Here is a 15,875-nt window from a genome sequence, read left to right on the forward strand (position 1 = left end):
ACAGGGATTCAAAATTGTTTTAATAAATATTTATATATATAGCTCAAGGTAATGCTTTCTGTTGAAATTATGAAGACTGTTTCAAACATGTTTTTATGTACAATCAGGATTGTGAACAGGGCTTGGAGCCTGATTGGTTGAGAGAACCAACATGGCTTAGAATAATATATAACAGTAGATACTGCACATGTACCAGATTTTAAAAGCTGCTGTTAAAGGGGTGCTATGGTGTTGCTCTTTAGGTGTGTAAAAGGGTTCAAGCAGTAAAACAATATTACATGAGAACAAATGTGTGTTAAACCATACACTATGGGATAGACTGGTCCGCTAGTGTGCATAGCACTCCTGTTGCTAATTGTACCATTGAGCAGCCCAGTCCAGATCACTCTTACATGACTGTCCTCACTGTAGAGCTTCATACAATGAGATCCAGTTCATGTGTTTTGTTTTTTTTTTTTTTATGCAGAGTTTTGCCAAAATCAAACTGACAGGCACAATATGAAGGTCTTCTTTAAATTATGATGGCTAAAAATCCATAGAAATCCCAGTGTAATAGTTGTTATTGATATGGTGTTCCACCTGAATCCAGCCTGTGGCCATATTTCAGTTATCTAACAAAAAAATCAGCACAGAATAATAATGTATCCTATGTAATTCTATTGGCATACATAATATTTTCAGATATTATTTTAAGGCATAACAGGGTCCAGGCCCTATAGTATTGTATAGAATGCATAGTAGATCCATAAGTGGGCATATAACAGTAATACAACATATCCTGTCTGCAATAAAGGTTTTAGAGTGAAACAATAAATACCTTAACTCACTTCCAATCAGAACTCTCATTTGATTTGTGATAGGTTAGATTTAAACCTAGAATCTCCACTGTTCCACTTTTTAACTAAGCAAAAATATTGAAACTTAACCCTCTGGAATAAATGCCAGTGAACAGTGTTGCTGTCTGAGCCATTTGTTTATCCAAGCTGTACCATGTACTGTTATCACTGGATAGCAGGGTCTTGAATCATAATGAAAGTGAAAGGCATGCCATATCCCACTGATTATCATACAGTGTCATGTGCCATTCACTCCTTGTTGCAATTCTCAGTTTGTGGTGAACTGTAGATGTCAGATACCTCTGCATTAAGGTAGTGTAAGAGACATTAACAGTGGATCAAATGGCAAAATGTTATCCTCCAATCAGACAGAGACACAAGCAGATTAACTGTATGTAAATAGGACTTGTCTGTTTTATTGCAAGTAGTGTACTCCTTGCTCATTTATCTTATCTTCATATTTGAGTAGAGTGGGAGAGGATGCCTTTAGAAGAAGATAAGGTCACTAATCTTCCTTTAAACCATGTTTATTTGGTTAGGGCAATGATTATTTTGTATAGTACTGCTCCAAAATAACAACAATGAACAATGCCAACAAAATGTCATATGAATACCAGATAGTAATGTATAGTTTATGGAGTTGAAAATTTCAAACGTTACTTTTTAAAATTTTAAATTCTGCACATAAGAAAATCATGGATATGTGTAAAATAAATGTAAGAAAAATATTATAAATATTCTCTAGAATATATATTTAATATATGTCATATGTATATAGCATGCTACAGAATATCTGAAATATAATAAAATACTCTTCCAGTATATTTTTGCGTGTTTATTTCCATTGCACATGGATTAACAGCCTCTAGTCTAAAGGGTTTCTAGTAATAACAATAATAGAGATCTCCTGTCATTTTCAGATTCCTCACCTGCAGAAAATGCAAACATGAATGCCTCCAGTCACCTGAGTGCAGGCGCTCTGTGTGCGATATGCGGGGACAGAGCTACGGGGAAGCACTACGGAGCCTCTAGCTGTGACGGCTGCAAGGGCTTCTTCCGGAGGAGCGTCCGGAAAAACCACATGTACTCCTGCAGGTGAGACCCGCAGCGCTGGGGTGGGGAACCATTCAATTCAAAGGTGTTTTCTTGAAGTATTTAGGCAGGAGTCATTATATTGCATCCCCAAAGCCAGTCTGCCCTGCACAGACCCTCAATTAGAACAAATCTTGGACTTACCTTACATAAAATAAAGTTAACTAGTGCTGTGGGGTCTGTGAAACCAACAATGGGCATGTAAATGTAAGCATGGCGTGAGTATAATTCTTCTTTGTGTAATCTGTGTTCATATAAGCCCCACCTTTATGGTTATTGGACATGGCAGTCAATATTAAACTCATGCACAGTCAAATCAAGCACACTCTATTTCCATTCATGGGCCATTCATGGTTCCTTTACCATCAGTGGTTGTCCAAACCATATCAACACGTTCCCGATACAGCCTTACAAATTTAAGTAGATTTGCAGATTCGCCAAGAAGAAAAGTCATTCAAATCGGAAAGCTAATGGTCAGTGTAAACTAATATAGATGGGAATACAGCCTACTATACTGTATAAGCATACGTGCCAACCTTTGGAAACTGTTGTCGGACACTGGGGGGGTTGGGGGGTGGGGGGGGGGGGGGGGGGTGTAGCAGCTAACTCCAATCCTTCACGTTCCAGTAGATCCCACATTATACTCATACACATCAAATCATTCATCAATAAACTGAGACCTGGCCATGTGAACTCAATCACTGCCTGGCAGTGCAGTGCACAGGAGTCAGCAGCCGCTAAAGAGAGAGAAGGAAAAAAACAAAAGGATAACATTACTGTCACGACCATCTAGGGGTTATTGGCAGGTATGTAGAAGGGATGAACACTTCAAAGGATGTTTGCAATGGTTCAATCTTCATTGACCATTACCTGATTTCCCTATAAAATATGTTATGTTCTCTATAAACAACACCAATGCTTCCATTTCTCACCATTACTATGTATTTCAAACAAGAGCATTATTTTAATAAAAAGTGTTGTCTGTTAAGCCATGCAATCAATACTGACATATGAACATGCTATTCATCCAATGCTCCATTAACCACAAATATAAAATGCGTCTTGTTGTCGTTATAATACATTCTAAATGATTGTAAGGAGCATTCACCTCATAGAATCTGCTGTTGTGGCAGGTAATATAAATGTTTATATATGGAACGCTTCCTGGATTGCAATTAAGTAAATGCATTGCCTTTAGGGCCTACCTGATCTGAGCAACACAGTACATGACTGTTTTTTTTTTTCAAGACTTTTTTTTTTTTGTAAATATCAAAGTGGGAAGATACATCTATTTAAAATGTAATTTAATTGTACTGGATCATATTGCTACTTTAAATTTAAATATATATATATATATATATATATATATATATATATATATATATATATATATATATATATATATATATATATATATACCTATAATAAAAAATAACTATATATAACTATATAACTATATAACTATATTCAGTCCAATGCCTTCATCAGTGTAAAAATGTTGTCTCAAAGTGTTTGCACAAATGTTCCCACAACTTATTGATCCAGAGCTATTCTGCAACTGTTTTGCAAAAATAACGAATAGTTCCCCATAAGTCTCATTCAGCTATTCAAAAATGTGTTACTGGTGTATTATGTTTGTGGAAGTAGAAGACATATCTGTTCAATATTCACTTGTAAAAGAACACCTAGAGTTAAGAATACCCCAGTTTTGCTTGTCAAATATTTAAAGTGCTAAGTAAAGTTCAAGCTGTTTTTAATGTGACTATTCTTCGGTTGTGTTTCAGGTTTAACAGGCAGTGTATTGTGGATAAAGACAAGCGAAACCAGTGCCGTTACTGTAGGCTGAAGAAATGTTTTCGGGCAGGCATGAAAAAAGAAGGTACGACTCCTGTGATGTAAATACTTGTAATGTGTTGCTGGACATGTCAGCTCAGGTCCTCTTCCTGGATTGTGTTCATCTGCAGCCAGTATGTCCTGCTTATCATGAAATGATGAGGCATGATCTGTTTAATTCAGTTGAAAACATAATCACGCTTTCTGTTTATTTGTTGTTGTTTTTTTTTTCCTTTTACTCTTAACTTACATTAATTGAGAGGTTAGTGAATTAGCTCTATGAGTCTCCAGATATCTCAATACAGTTTTTAATAGTTATTTGTGTATTATTTCTAATGACACTGTGTGGGAGCCAGGTTGTGTAGGTTTAATGCCACAGGCAACACTGATCGAGAGAGCCTGTTGCACAGTGCGTGTAAATTTATCATCTGTCAGTACAATACTGCTACTAACTAAAAAAGAAATAAAATAAAAACTTTTATTACCACCAAGGATTACTGGTGACCCGCTGATAAGGTAAGATTACATTTGCAAGGAAAAACAACAAGGAGTATAGAAATGCAACTAGAGACATACCTGAGCTGTGCTGGAAGCCAAATCCCAGTCAGTTAATGTTCAATAGAAACTGCATTGAGGTCTATGACCGGCTTTTGCTGAACAAACATTTCTAAAGCATCATTGCGTGATTAAACACTGCATCCTTACTGATAAAAACACCATAACCTTGGGGGGTTTCTTTTTTCTTTTTTTCTTTTTAAACAAGAGCTGACTGTAAGGTTTTCTATTGAGGGCATTCATATCGGGACTATTTATTAAAGTATCATACTCCTATTCAACAAAATCATCTGAAAGGATTGGTTAATAGTTTTCCAGGGTGCATTCACTAATAAAACATCTATACATGTGTTATATAGGTGTTGACGATTACTAATACAAAGTTTCATAGAATAGCATGTTAGTAAAGCTTCATGTTCTGTAAGGTAATTATAACACTGTTTTACTATAGCCTCTTATTATTATTATTATTATTATTATTATTATTATTATTATTATTATTATTATTATTATTATTATTATTATTATTTGATTAGTACATTTGTAGAGGAAACATTATGAAATAAATTAGCTGATATAGGAATGTTTCTAACTAAGAATTGGTTAGTAGTTAACAAAAAACTAATTTGTGTGGTCAAAAACACTAATTGCAATTCATTATTAATTTTAATTTAATGTGTACTGCATGATTTTGTTTTGCCTGTATATTTTTCAGTGTGATAGAATATGGTTGAATTTTTCCTCCCCAGCTGTTCAGAACGAAAGAGACAGAATCAGCACCAGAAGGTCGAGTTACGAGGACAGCAGCCTGCCGTCCATTTCAGCCCTGATCCAGGCAGAGGTGTTGTCAAGACAGGTAGCTCACAAAACAGATAGGCAAGCTGACTGCATCTCCTAGCTCAATAGCCTCTTAAAACAACATGCTATTGAGCAATACTTTACATTGTGTCTCCAATTACAGTGTATTTACATAGTAGTTACTTAGTAAATACATGTGTATTTACACTTAATTACAATGTTATTATGCACATCTAATAGCATGCAAAAAAATGCACATTAAGTACATTGTAACTATGCATAAATACATTGTAATTATGTGTAAGTACACATATATTTACTACGTAACTAATATGTCAATACACAGTAATTAGAGACACTTGATTGACTTACAAGAAATTGCTTCACTCTGGTTGAATCTGCAATGCTTCCCAAATGCAAATAAAACAACACTTGCAGTATGTGAGGCTTTAGGCACTTAATAGGCTGTAGTCATTGTTATGTGTGTATCATCAGACTTCAATATGCATTTTAAAATATAAATCATGTTATCAGCAGTTCAGTAGTTTAGGGGTTAAAATTGCCTACGAATATTATATTAAATGATTATAACAGTGTCAGCAGAATGTAGATCTGCTACTACTAATAGAATGTCAAATAACAGTTTTGATATCAATTGAATATACTGTAGGTGTAATTGTTTTTAAATACCTGTATCAAATATGATTTTCATGCATAATTGATGTTTATACATTGCTTGTGTTTCGTTTCAGATTTCCTCTCCACTGCCAATACTAAACGGAGATATCCGAACAAAGAAAATTGCCAGTATCATCGACGTGTGTGAGTCCATGAAACAGCAGCTCCTGGTCTTGGTAGAATGGGCCAAATACATTCCAGCATTCTGTGAACTAGCACTAGATGACCAGGTGAGCTACCTGGATTCCAGCTAATACAATGTGTTGTATTTTAATGTGTGGTTCTTACAGTATTTCATCCTGAGCCTGCTTATTCATATGCCAGTAGCATTTTGCAGGAGTACCATCTTTTGTTTCCAAGATCATTTCAAATACATTTTCCTGTTTAAAAAATTGACACAGGTTTATAATAAATTCACGTCACCAGTTTAATTGAATAAGCTTAGTTTTTTGAGATGTGTTAGCATTTCAAACTTGCCAGAAACATGGAAAACTTTCCAGGCTCAATTTAATTTTCACTAACCTAGTAAACTGGATTGAAAAATAAAGAGGGTCTATAGATTCTGGAGACAGGGCTTGGTAATTCATTTCTAGGTCCTGAAATCGTGAGAATGAAAGAGCCACAAACAAGAGAATCACATCCCAATTACATTTGTTTTTCAGTTAGTTTAGCACTAATCCTCTTGATGGTGTACAGCTGGGTACTGTCCTTTGTTATACTTTAGGGGAGTGGTGGAGCTGAGATTTAAAAAAACCATGGACGCTTGGCTTGCTGTGGTACAGAAGGACTATGGGGCAATTTTTTCGAAGCGTTTCCTCCAGTCTTTAATTAACTCTATCTTTTTGAAAGGACAAAAAAAGTTAATGTTACATGACTATAACCATTAACTAAGTAATGCAATGTCTCTCAAGCTGTTGGTTTCTCAATCTTCAAACATTTACACGTAATTGTCTCGGATAGGAGAAAAATACACAAAATAGGAGTTAATTAAAGACTAGTGTAAACACCCAGTATATGAATACACTGAAATTAAGTTTTGGTTTGGTGTGGGTAAGAGATGGTTAGTGTTGGAATATGAAAGCACATAAAACTCCAAATTTTATAGTCAACATAGAATAGAAATGACTACAACTGCTATTTCTAGCAGAGCTAAATAATTTACAACAGCTGATATGGTAGGCAACAACGTGGACATTCAGAGAGATAAACAGATCCAGTTTTCTGTGCTCTGTGTCTTTAATAGTGCACGACTGCATGAAACACTTTAACAGGTACAGTAATGGATTTAAAATAGTGCCCTATATTCTCCTGATTCACACAGGTGGCTTTACTACGGGCACATGCTGGAGAGCACCTACTGCTTGGAGCAGCAAAGAGGTCTATGATGTTCAAAGACATTATACTATTAGGTAAGAAAATGTGATCCCAAAGGGAGGTCTGAAATAGTTTGTATCATTATTCTGGAACTAATGTTGGTGTACATTTTTATTTATTTATTTATTTATTTATTTGCATGTTTTTATTCCAAACATCAATGTCTTGAATTTCTTTCAACATAGATTTCTTGTAACAAGAATTTAAATAAACAGCATCTGTTTTGCAGACTGCAACTTAGAAATCAATCACAGTACCACGGCACTTTGTTGAATGTCTTTGTGGGTGGAGAAGATTAGGTGTTGATTCCAATTTTGTTTTTTTTTACCAAAGGAAATGACCATATTATTCCTCGGAACTGCCCGGAGTTAGAAGTGAACCGAGTTGCCGTGCGTATCCTGGATGAACTGGTGTTGCCATTTCAGGAGCTGCAGATGGATGATAATGAATACGCCTGCTTGAAAGCGATTGTTTTTTTTGATCCAGGTATGACTTACTGTAAAAATGCAATATGTCTGCAAACTCAGAATTCCGATTTCCGATTAATGTAGCAGTCTGTAGCTTAGCTCAAAGAGATATAGTCTATAGCTTCTGTTGGAATGAGCTGAGCGCAGCTCTTTATATTATCAATCCCAGATTCCAAGGGTCTGAGTGACCTCAATAAAATCAAGAGGATGCGTTACCAGGTGCAGGTGAGCCTGGAGGACTACGTCAACGACAGGCAGTATGACTCGAGGGGTCGCTTTGGGGAGCTGCTTCTCCTCTTGCCCACCCTGCAGAGCATCACCTGGCAGATGATCGAGCAGATCCAGTTCGTCAAGCTCTTCGGGATGGCCAAGATAGACAACCTGCTGCAGGAGATGCTTCTAGGGGGTAAGCACCCTCACAGCTCCATTCTCAGGCACTGGAAAGATATGAATAGGTTCTGTCCAGGATTGTCATTGTTCAGCTTTAATTGTTTGCAGCCAGCTTGCTAACAATCATATTCATGGAAACATGTTTAACACACAATGAGTAACATTTGGTAGCGTTAGTAAACTGGCTGTTACCGGTTACAAACTAGAATGCCCTTTCATAACATTAAAGACTATTTAGAGGTTTGCAGGCCTAATTTGATTAATCAAAATGGACTTTAAAAACCATTCCTTAAAACACTCCTCAATAAGACCATATGACTATTAAGGCCATTTTGACTGATAAAATCAAGCCTACAGATCGTAAAACCTTTAGAACTGTTATTAGTTTCTTCACATTTTTCAAAGCACTGTTTAACCTAAAAGAACCACTCTTCAAAAAACAGTCTCTACAGTTTTATTCAAGGCTGAAGAGCTCAGTTCCAACCCAATAAATATCCCATGGGTGCAGTATGTGATAGCTGTTTCAATATATTATAGGGGTGTTTCAGTAGAATACAGAATGCAGTTAATTTCACTAATAAAGTGTTAATGTCACAACAAAAGAAGTGCAATTTCGATGGTGCTCAAGTCTTAATTGTACATCGAATAGCAGAGTGGCAAAGGTTATCTGTATAGCTGTTGTCAGAAGCCTTCTAAAATGTTGATATGGTTCAGTTAATGAATAGGTAAATCAAAGGGTTCACTGGCCCAGGGTTGGTTCAGCCTGGCAGTCGGTTCAGCCTAATTTCAGCCCAGGCTCTCTCTCAGTGGTGTGGCCTTGGCCTCGTTCTTAGCAAAGGTGACCATGTAACAATTAGTCGTTCCAAAGCCATTAAATGCTGGCTTACAAAAACAAATCCTCATTGTATGTTTTCTCATCATATTTTATAAAATATGCCAACAACACCTTCCTTATCTTGATCCTAAACCTATATTAATACAATTGCTGACAGCTGAGTGTATGTACTTCCCTTATTCACTCATTATACATCAGTGTATTGTTTGGAATATGTTTTATGAGACCCCCAGCTGGTGTCTGAGTTATATATTATTAAACCATTAGATTACTTCCCAATTGACAAAAAACAAAACAAAAACAAAAACTGCTCAACAATGACTTCTAACGCTAATACACAATAAACAAAATGATGGACAGGTCAAGCATTACAGATTTCTCTAGATGAATAATGTTCACTAACAGTTTAGATTAATAGACTTTAATAAAGCTGATACGCACCTACTGTCTGTCACTTTTTCATCCCTTGGGACATCGTTTTCCATTATAGGCCTCAACTCTAGTCAAAATCAATAAACTCTATAATAAGGTGTGTATGTAATGGATTTGGATTTCCTTTTAAAATCACTGCTGCAGACAGTAGGTCACCCAAGTAATATGTAACAGCATTAAAAGAGAGAGGAGGTGATTTTAAATCCATTATACAGCTATGAATCACAGCATACTTGATTCATGTTCAGATGATTACAAGTGTTTTGTTTTTGCTTTGAAGGTTCTGCAAACGAAGCCCCCCACACACCCCACACTCTCCATCCACATTTGGTACAGGAACATCTCAGCAATATTGTCCTAGTGTCCAACAACATGCCTAATCAGATTCACAATGGACAGATCTGTAAGTACAAAAAATAATAATGGAACCACACATATCATTTAAGATAAAAAAAAAAAAAAAAAAAAAACCTTAAATATTGAGTTAGACTACTAGAAGCAGGTGAATGTCTAATGAATTACATTTTGATAGCTGCAGTGTTGTACTGTTTGTGTCATTAACATCAGTATTATTATTTTTGACTTCCACAGTATTAACATTCCTTCTCTGTTCCTTTATCCAGCCACTCCTGAAACTCCACTACCTTCCCCTCCTGCAGGCTCCAGCTCAGAGCAGTACAAAATGGCACAGGGGGTGATCACTACTGTAGCCAAGCAGCCAATATCTATCCAACAACCCCTCGCAACCAAGCAAGAAGCGATGTAAAAGCAGGGGTGGAAGCGATGGAATAGTCATGGGGGTAGAGCTCCAAGCAGAATGTGAAATGATTGAGAATTATCATTTTTTATAAGTACAGCCAAGAAAGCTGTGGAAATAATAATTTATGGTATCTAGACCGATTGTACAGATGTTAGGAAAAAAAAATAAATATATATATATATATATATATATATATATATATATATATATATATATATATATATATATATATATATATATATCTGTTGTGAATAAAGGATGTTAAGCTTGGACGCAGAGGCTTAATAGACTATTCTGAAAAGTAGCTCAGCCTTTAACTTGAAAGACCCCCTGGTACGCAGGGCCTTGTTTTCAGTCCTGGAGGAGAGAATCTCACAGAATGAATGTAGTATAGTTAGCTTTTTAAAATGGTTTGCCATGTACTTTTTCTACAACAAAATAATAAAACTCAACATGAAACAGCCTTGGAACATAATCCAATCAGCAACCTCTCTTCAAATCTATAAAGGAAAAGGAGTCTTATTCACAAACATGGTTTTGAATGAAACATTACATACTGTACTGCAATCCTTGGCAAACCCTCAGCAGTGCAGGTCTGAAAGCTCCATTCACAGAGAAATGTTTTATTGATGTCATATGCCATGTGTTATTGAAATTGTATGACATGTTTTACTGATATCATATGACATGTTTTCTGTTGGTGGTAGAATAGATCTTTGTTTTCATCAGCAGTTCTCCTGTTTGTTTGTTTTTTTTTATTGCATTTTACTGAAAATTCATGTTGTTGGTGCTTCTATATGATCAAATGAAAATTCTAACATTAGAGAACCAATAAGTTTTTTAAATGTTAAATAGATTCCTACATTCTCTGGGTTTCATCTGATAACAATAGGTACAGTACAAAAATACATACATACATACAGTACACACCTACATTCATTGTAACACTTATAAATGCTATTATTTACATTGTAATATACATACAGTTTGTGTAACAGAATACTGGTTCAACTTTTTGTCAATATGTTTTGTTAAAACTTTCAGATTTGAACCAAGCTGTTCCTTAAAAAACTGGTTGTCAACCCTTACCATTGAGTAACTCATATAAGATGCCCCCCCACCCCCCCCCCCAGGGGGGGCTGAACTTCTTTTATTATTTAACTCTCTTAATTTCTCAACCAAATCAATGTATAAATTATAATGACTGTTTCTAGTGATGCATCGAACTCATAAAGGAGTAGGCACGGGAAATAATTCAGGAGCTGTTCTTTTTTCCCCCTCCTTTGTATTTAGTGTACTGTAGTTTCTGAAAAGTGTTTTATAAATGTTTTATTAACAGAAAGTGCCTTACAACCACATGTATACTGGATACTTCCTTCAGGTAGAAATAATGGTGGTGTTTTAACTTCTTACTATGTCAAAAATGAAATAAATGACAAAAGATTTTTTACACAAACTTTCTTGATTCTTTGTTCCATCCATTTCTTAGCATGTTTGAAAGATTCCGGTCTGATAGATTTGAAAGAAGGTACAGAAATTGAAATTATGTCATACATATTACCTGTTGTACACTTCTATTTGTCAGGTAGCTTTATAGCAAGAATTTCATGTTTAAAATGATCTTATTCAGTCCATGAAACCCTGGCTCATCAGGTAAAGGAATGGCTGCACGGTGTACAGGGTGAGTCATATTGTCACTTAAAAATATTGTGGTAAAAGCATAGAAAGACAGCAAAATGAAAGCATTGTAAAGCATAGGCAATTGCAAATCCCCGAGAGGTATGGTAAAGCATAGGCAAGCATTGCAAATCTCAGAGAGATATAGTAAAGCATAGGCAAGCAGTGCAAATCTCAAAGAAGTATGGTAAAGCATAGGCAAGCATTGCAAATCTCAGAGAGGTATGGTAAAGCATAGGCAAGCATTGCAAATTCCAGAGAAGTATGGTAAAGCATAGGCAAGCATTGCAAATCTCAGAGAGGTATGGTAAAGCATAGGGAAGCATTGCAAATCTCAGAGAGGTATGGTAAAACATAGGCAAGCATTGCAAATCCCAGAGAGGTATGGTAAAGCATAGGCAAGCATTGCAAATTCCAGAGAGGTATGGTAAAGCATAGGCAAGCATTGCAAATCCCAGAGAGGTATGGTAAAGCATAGGCAAGCATTGCAAATCCCAGAGAGGTATGGTAAAGCATAGGCAAGCAGTGCAAATCTCAAAGAAGTATGGTAAAGCATAGGCAAGCATTTCAAATCTCAGAGAGGTATGGTAAAGCATAGGCAAGCATTGCAAATTCCAGAGAAGTATGGTAAAGCATAGGCAAGCATTGCAAATCTCAGAGAGGTATGGTAAAGCATAGGGAAGCATTGTAAATCTCAGAGACAAGCATTGCAAATCTCAGAGAGGTATGGTAAAGCATAGGCAAGCATTGCAAATCTCAGAGAAGTATAGTAAAGCATAGGCAAGCATTGCAAATCTCAGAGAGGTATAGTAAAGCAGAGGCAAGCAGTGCAAATCTCAGAGAAGTATGGTAAAGCATAGGCAAGCATTGCAAATCTCAGAGAGGTATAGTAAAGCAGAGACAAGCAGTGCAAATCTCAGAGAAGTATGGTAAAGCATAGGCAAGCATTGCAAATCTCAGAGAGGTATAGTAAAGCATAGGCAAGCATTGCAAATCTCAGAGAAGTATGGTAAAGCATAGGCAAGCATTGCAAATCTCAGAGAGGTATGGTAAAGCATAGGCAAGCATTGCAAATTCCAGAGAGGTATAGTAAAGCATAGGCAAGCATTGCAAATCTCAGAGAGGTATAATAAAGAATGAACATCTTGGTAAAGTGAGGTAAAAGCATGGTATAATCTGCATAGGAAAATTGTTAAATTATTGCGGTGAACTCGATGAAGCAGATGATTGATTAATAACAGGAAAGGATTGGAGAGAATTTCACCCTCCTGGTGAAGTAGCCCTAGTAAGCACAGCTGGCTACTTGAAAGAGTACTTCTTTTATCTGGTATGATATCAGACTTAATTTAATAATGAATATACATATCATGTGCAGTTGTGAGCCACAGATAGCCAGGTGCTATTTCCTCTGACCAGTGTATTACCATGGACAAAACCATGATCACAGCAATGGTAACACAATTCCCTGACATGGTAGCAGAATTGCAATGGCTTGCCTGTACTTGTAGGTTCAAACCATTGTAATATCATTGGTATGTCAATGTATGAAAATGTCACTAGTGTATTCAAACAAGAACCATAGAGTAACTGCATTGACATTGTTATGGGCAAAAACCTTAGTAAAAATCTTGGAACCTCAGCAATAAAGCACAGCAGTCCATGAAAAGGGAGTGCACCAGTCGATTATTGTACAGGAACAATAGTGAGACCAGCATCAGAGATCATGGGCACCGCTTACAAAATGTCCACTCTGCTAGAACTGAAATGATAGCAGAAACAAAAAAGCATGCTGATATTGTATCAGAGGCTTCAGTCTGTTATCTTTGAAAGCAGTTTGTGCAACTTGTGTTTGCTCTGCAAATACCAGGCATCCAGTAAGCATGCCGTCAATAGCATAACACCCCATGAAGCAAAAAGAAAACAGGTAATAAGTTATAACAGTTCATACTTGATACTGCAGTATGCTTGAAATGGATGCCACGTTACAGTGTGTTGTACAACACATTTACATGTCTGCATCTATCTGGAAAACCACTTATTAAACTGTAATGGAACGGGATCAGCACTGGAATAAGGTATTGGTACCAGATAGCAGGATATATGGTGACGTTCGCCTGCCTGCACATCAGTCTGTCTGTATGACAGCTTTTCTCCATGTATCTTGAAAGCACACAAAGTTATTCCACATGCTTCAAATCAGTCATTTCAATATACTTTTCCATGCTACGAAATACTAATTTGTTTGCTTATTGACCCCTAGGTCTTAAATTACAACCCATTTCTCATGTGGTATTGCTTGCAGGTACTAGGATCAAATGTAATTATGGTGTGATTTTAGTTATTATTAAGTATAGCTGTGACGCTGCCAATGTAACCGGCCCACCATGCATTTTATTCTCCTAAACGTGTCAGGTTGATTGAAATTACTCTGTTTATTTTCAAAAGGACAAATACACCTGTTAAAATAAACACACAAGTAGACGTTTTATTTAAGGCAGTGTATTTGTCATTTTGTAACTTGAAAGGATATTTTTTTTATTTTTATAAAAAGCAGAAATTCAGCTCCATTATGTTAGTTCTGCAAGGGTTTCCCTTGGGAGAGACACAGATTGTATAATGATTACTAATATAGTTTCTATACCTATATATGATATCATATCAAGAAAGAGTATACATGAATCAGTTATAAAGGGTTCATTTGTATCAGTCCATCTCTATAAAATTGGTTTTCTTGTTGAAGAATGTAAAACTATTATTTTTTTATCTTATTGCATTGCTGTTCTAAATGAGACAGATTGTAGATTCCCATCATTCTTATTATCAGGTCTACAGTACGTGATTGTACTGGTATGTTATCAAGAAGTATCTGTAGTCTTAAGTGCTATCCCACTCTTACCTTTATGAGCAATCCTGTACAGAAGCCAGAAGACCTTAAACAGCAGTAAAAGTAGATTTCAGTCGAATGTAATGGGATAGTGTCACTATTGAATTACACCATGGGCTGAAACTCAGTGCTCACTAGAGAAACTGCACCCAGGAAAAAGGAATCATAAAAAAGACAAATTGGACAACGTGGCATTGCTAAGTCATGCTGTTTTCTCAGAGCAAGGGTTTATGATTACTTAGCACTGATATAATGTCTCGGCCATAAAATAATTAAAGCTTGCTTCAAGAAACAGTAGTTGGCAGTATTATGTAGGTTGTTGTTCTGTTTGCCATAGTTACACTATTCATTCCTCTTACAGTCAACCCTGCTTAATATCACTCCTGTTACTGTCACTCTCCACTTAGTATCAGACCACACTGAAATATACTGAGAATCAAACCGGTACAATCCACACCTGTATTATCATCTTTAAGTTTCTTTGAAAATGTGTAACAGTTTACATGTCCTTTACTTAAAGGGCACTGATGAAATGGTTGTCATTTACAGTTAACTGCAGGTTAGAATAGAGGTGCTGGAATAGTGGAGAGAGATGCTGTAGAATAGTACATTATTACCCAACAATATGAATTTAATAGAATCTGTCTTATGCCAGCTGGGTATGTTCATCAAGTCTTGTGTGTTTTTTAAAAGCTACAATATAATTTGTTATGCCCAAGTGAAGGGAGGGTTCTTCAATAGGTGTTGTGTTTTCCACAAAGCAACACGACATGGACAGCTATTACCTGCGGTTTAAATTATTTACTGAAAAAAAAAAAGAACATTCTTGAGAACGCCCTGTACTGGCAGGGATGCTGAGTCAGGAGAAACTGCTGTAAATGAATAATCAGTTAAAGGTTTTCATTAAAAAAAAACAAACAGCAAAAACCAAATACGATGCTCAGCTCAAACAGTAGTAAGCAAAACTACAGCTTTATAAAAATATGACATCTGTGAAAAGAACAGAGTTTTTAAGCGTGTTATATGAAAACAATCAAGTGAAATACAATCAAAATGACTGTGTGGAAGAGAAATGCATCGCAGTGTAATTCAAAGGTTGTTTATTTCTCATTTTGTAACTTTTTTTTTTTTTTTTTTTTTACCTTTTTTAAAAAATAGCTTACACTTTGGAGTAAAGTTTTGAATATTAGCCCCCAGTATATTATTCTAGCAAGTAGCTTCTGTCCAAAACCAAACGCAAAGGCATAAGAACATAAGAACATAA

At 36.0% G+C, this 15,875-nt stretch overlaps 1 protein-coding gene across 4 annotated transcripts in view; it reads left to right on the forward strand.

The window, feature by feature from the left end:
* The window catches only part of LOC121319241 (hepatocyte nuclear factor 4-alpha-like), a 32,966-nt gene extending 21,824 nt beyond the window's left edge, over positions 1-11,142 (forward strand). For 3 of the 4 annotated variants that reach the window (XM_041256459.1, XM_041256460.1, XM_041256458.1), the window contains exons 2-10: positions 1,757-1,931; positions 3,713-3,807; positions 5,066-5,172; positions 5,867-6,022; positions 7,114-7,201; positions 7,500-7,652; positions 7,803-8,039; positions 9,571-9,693; positions 9,914-11,142. In XM_041256459.1, the coding sequence (XP_041112393.1) occupies positions 1,757-1,931; positions 3,713-3,807; positions 5,066-5,172; positions 5,867-6,022; positions 7,114-7,201; positions 7,500-7,652; positions 7,803-8,039; positions 9,571-9,693; positions 9,914-10,056 (1,277 nt within the window). In that variant the 3' untranslated portion in view covers positions 10,057-11,142. The remainder of the gene's footprint in view (positions 1-1,756; positions 1,932-3,712; positions 3,808-5,065; positions 5,173-5,866; positions 6,023-7,113; positions 7,202-7,499; positions 7,653-7,802; positions 8,040-9,570; positions 9,694-9,913) is intronic. The other variant, XM_041256461.1, reaches the window with a different exon arrangement.
* The last annotated feature ends 4,733 nt before the right edge of the window (positions 11,143-15,875 follow it).

This window comes from Polyodon spathula, chromosome 8 (assembly GCF_017654505.1).
Source record: "Polyodon spathula isolate WHYD16114869_AA chromosome 8, ASM1765450v1, whole genome shotgun sequence".
Classification (NCBI taxonomy): Eukaryota; Metazoa; Chordata; class Actinopteri; order Acipenseriformes; family Polyodontidae; genus Polyodon; species Polyodon spathula.